At 45.9% G+C, this 4,604-nt stretch overlaps 1 protein-coding gene across 1 annotated transcript; it reads right to left on the bottom strand.

Moving 5' to 3' along the window:
* Nucleotides 1-383: 383 nt before the first annotated feature.
* LOC123124193 (E3 ubiquitin-protein ligase Os03g0188200-like) lies at nt 384-845 on the bottom strand. The gene has a single exon (XM_044544855.1). The coding sequence runs from the start codon at nt 843-845 to the stop codon at nt 384-386; it is 462 nt and encodes a 153-aa protein (XP_044400790.1).
* Between the last annotated feature and the right edge of the window lie 3,759 nt (nt 846-4,604).

The raw sequence follows: 4,604 nt of genomic DNA on the forward strand, positions 1-4,604 counted from the left end.
GTGTGCGCCCGTTTGGAGATATGAAAGTAACTGGCGTTTTACAAAAAAAAAGTAACTGGCGTTGAAGACGTCGAATAGGAAATGCGCCGGTACAGAGTGAAAAAGAGTCCGTATATATACAGTGTTTGGACAAGGAAGAACTACAGTAGACGTAGCCAAAGTCGCGGCATCGTCTGCAATCTGTCGAAAGAGCATGAATGTGCAAGCTATATCTCTACTGCAGTTCTGCTATGTCTGCACGGCGGCTGCGGCTCCATACGATCAACAGCAAACATCATCCGTTGCCGCCGGACGAAGTGGCCCCGACACCACAGGCGACCTATCTATTCTAGCTAGCTCTCTCCATCTCTTGGCTGCACGCTGACGCTATCTGTGACGACGGTTCAGGAATTCTTCACGGTGGTGGACTGCGGCGACGTGCGGCAGAGCGGGCAGCTGGGCCGCCGGCGCAGCCACTCGTCGACACAACGCCGGTGGAACGCGTGCCGGCACCCCGGCAGCCGCCGGAGCTCATCGCCGTCCGCGTACTCCGCCAGGCACACCGAGCACGTCGTGTGGTCACGCGGCCGATCGCTGTCATCGGTCGAAGGCGCGGTGGCAGGCCGAACGTCGTCGACCCGTCCCGGCGAGTATACCGTAGTTGGGTATGTGGCCAGCTCGGCCTCGTCGATCCCCGCGCAGGCGTACCGGCAGCCAAGCTCGATGTCGATACTCTGCTCCGAGTGGGACGAGGATGACGAGGAACCGTGCCCGTGGCGCCCCCGGCTGGCGCAGAAGAAGGTGAAGACGGAGAGCAGGACGAGCGCGGCCACGGAGGCGCAGATGAGCACGGTGTCCCCGGACATGGCGATCAACACCGTCACATCGATACCCTGACCGTGTGTCTGCCACCACATATATAGTCTACTTCTGTCCGCACGTCGAGCGGCAGGCAACGCAACACTGTCAACAAACTATCGCGCCAATGACCTTTACTTGCTGCGTGGATTCCTGTTTAGCTTTGATTATTTGATTTGACGGAAAAAGAAAGAGCCTGCTAATATGCACCAGTAAAATAAGATTGATATCTCCTTTATGTCCCTAACATAATCTGACAGAAAGTGCACATTGACTCCTTTACTATAATTGTTTTATGGCTGAGAGGATTCTGGTCGGTGGCCGTCCAACGCCGGAAGGAACTGGATTGAAAGATGGCTAATTCTGTATTGGCCAGGTGTTGCTCTTCGCTCTGGACGCAGCTTCAGTGATTTATATGTTGTGCTAGCTGTTTTTGTCGTGCATACCGCGCCGTGGAATTTCCAAAATTCTGTATCCCATCCTCTCGATGAAAGGACAGAACCTTTTTTTTGCGCAGAAAGCCCGGAACTTTTATTAATTAGAGAATAGGGTTACAATCTGCAGCTATTAAAACTGCAACATCACTTGGGACATCCACTGGACGAGCACCTGTTCTGTGCGTCCTAACGGGAAAGCTTAAAAATCCACCCATCAGGCTCTTGCCTGGGCACCATTTCGCGTTACCATGTACTCCCTCTATAAACTAATATAAGAGCGTTTAGATTATTACGTGTGTTATGTATCTTTTGTATAACCTGTAATTTATGCACACGATTTCATCGAGCTCTGATGCATTCAAACCCTGATTAATCTAGTCACAATAAGCATCCTCTCTCACAATATATTTCCGATCAAACTGTGTCTAGCTCTCATGCTGGTTATTAAGTGGTAAGCACAAAGCCTACACTAGTAGAAAAAGGACCTATTGTCCCGGTTGGTAAGGGTCTTTTGTCCCGGTTTTTGAACTGGGACTAAAGGGTCGTTACTAATGCCCTAACCCTTTAGTCCCGGTTCTTACACGAACCGGGACAGATGGGCCTCCACGTGGCCGCTGCGGCCAGCCCAGGCCGGGGGGCCTTTGGTCCCGGTTGGTGACACCAACCGGGACCAATAGGCATCCACGCGTCAGCATCTGGCTGGAGCTGAGGTTTTTTTTTGAAAGGGCTGATTAGGGGTTTTGGGGGTTAATTTAGGTTGTTATTAGGTAGCTATTAGAGAGAAGTGTCCTCTCTTATATCTCTGTGCTTGGTTTACCAACCCTACGTACTGCTACGCCTAAACATGGCTTACATTGAAGTGAACGCAACATGTGGTGCATGTCGAAAGTAATACTAATCCTAACTTGATCAAGTTTGGATTGTACTACTTTCGACATGCACCACATGCATGTTGCCTTCACTTCAATCCAATCCATGTTCATTTCACCCGCTGATATATAATAACTCTTTATGCGCGCATCATGCATCATCATATATAATAACAAGTCCTACTAATCATCATCATACAACTTCTACTCGTTATTAATAACCAGTCATACGATCATCATCCTCATAGTCATCGAACCAACCCTACTTAATTGTTCTTAGCACATGATCATCAGTATTATGTAGGACCGAAATACCCTTTTTAAGGTAAAATAGCATAAAACAATATAGACCCTGACTCTCCATTATGGAGAATGGAGATCATCCTGTCTCCAATTCTTGCGCTTCGCTTCCTTTTGCTTCCAAGAACCTCCTTGCGACTGTCCATACATTTTTTCCATTCTTTGATTTGCATGTCTCCACTTCTTTTAGAAATCCGGTATGGACAGTTGAGATTCGTAGGATGACCTGGTTGTATGTTCAAAACATCAAGCCTACCATTCTGATACATCAAATAAGGCACACAATCCTCTGGGATTATCTGTTGAAAAACATAGTAATAACTTCATAGTTAGCAATGATGTACTAGTTTTAGAAGTATGCAAAAGATGCACGGATGTCATAATAGTAAGAAATCTTACCAGGGTATCTCCATAGTAGTTACCGTAGTTCAACACGTGCACTAGTGGCACGTATTGACCATAATGTGGAGGAGTTTTACAATAGATATTGTAATTCTCAAGATCAGTACAAAATCCGACCAGATGAGTTTTCTCCTTATAAGTTAACTCAGAGCCATCGGTGTAGTAGGTTCTGTCTACCATGTTCCGCACATTGTTTGAACAATCAAAATAAGCTGTCAATGAAAATAAGCTGTCAACTATTTTGAAATGAACAATATAAATTAGCTAATAACTATGTTTGAGAAACTCACGTAGCGGTAGAATTGGAGGCGTATCAACAAGGACCCAAATGTCCATATTGTCTTGCTCGATGTCAGGATCACCAAGATCCATGGTGACAAGCATACCCTCATCAAAACCATACATCTTGCAAAATGCTTCCCAATTTTTGCAACCAAAATGGGTTACGCTCTCAGAATTATACAGATTTACTTCAAAATCTCTATCATGATGGGTCCTTAGGTGAATTTTCTTTGTTTCCATACTTTCATGGTCTTCAAAACCCATCCTCTCCAAGACGTAGCGTCTTGCATGGCATGGGATAAGCTAGCCGAATTGTAAAAGATGAAAAGTACACGTTGAAATAGTTGAAGTCGTGCTTAATTACGAAAAAATAACACTTGTCGTCGTTGCGTACCGTTTCAACATCGAAGGTCTCCTCCAGCTTAATACTGAAGCGCCGATCTTCGTCCAGGTGAGGCCTGTCGCACTGACCTCGGTCGTCGTGGCACCAGTCGCACTCCGGGAGACTTTCGTCGTCCGAGTACGACATTTCCTATGTTCATAATTCAAATATTAAACACCTACAATTAAATATATGTACTAAAAAACCTAAGTTAGATCATTATTATTCATCACGGGTTGACTATCGGTTTGTCGAGTCTTTTCTTGAAAACTCTCAGCTCACGTGGTGTATACATTCGACCGTTGGTGATGGTCGCTCCTCCATTTGTCCCCGAGTGCATTACACCAAAATGTCTAGCACACGGGAACAAAGGAGAAGCGACCCCCACGACAACAGTCGGGATTCTTCGTCCTCTCATATATATATGGTGGAACTCTCCCTCACTGATTCCTCTCTGACATTTGCGACCGTCAGTGATGGTATGGTAGCTCCTCCTTTCGTTCTCGAGTGCATTACACCAAATTGTCTAGCACACGGGAACGAAGGAGAAGCTACCCCCACGACAACAGTCGGGATTCTTCGTCCTCTCATATATGGTGGAGACTCGACAAACTTACAGTCAACCCGAAATATCGCTTAATTATCTTTCTAAAAGAGGATTTGGCTAGTCTCACCTCGATGTCGGAGGGGGCGGTGACGGGGACGACGGCGGGGATGATGGAGGGGCCGGGGGCTCCTAGATTTCTGCGAAAACAAAAACCCTATAAGCTATCAACTAATCATATGCATACGCCTTCCATAGTGCTCTCCAATTTTAGCATTCAAAGTAGGAGTAGTTTTCCACTTTGAGCATTCAATAAGCAAAATCAAATCACAAAATAAAGTAGTATTCAAATTAGGATGCATTCAATTATAAGCAAAACTACATCATCTCCATGCGTCCGTACATCGTCGAATATTATCACTAATACACCTCGAATACTATCATTGTTGGGGAACGTAGTAATTTCAAAAAAATTCCTACGCACACGCAAGATCATGGTGATGTATAGCAACGAGAGGGGAGAGTGTTGTCCACGTACCCTCATAGACCGA

The sequence above is a fragment of the Triticum aestivum genome, chromosome 5D (assembly GCF_018294505.1).
Source record: "Triticum aestivum cultivar Chinese Spring chromosome 5D, IWGSC CS RefSeq v2.1, whole genome shotgun sequence".
NCBI lineage: Eukaryota > Viridiplantae > Streptophyta > Magnoliopsida > Poales > Poaceae > Triticum > Triticum aestivum.

Coding starts and splice junctions, on each gene's coding strand:
- LOC123124193 (XM_044544855.1), bottom strand. CDS start 845: ATGTCCGGGGACACCGTGCTCATCTGCGCCTCCGTGGCCGCGCTCGTC.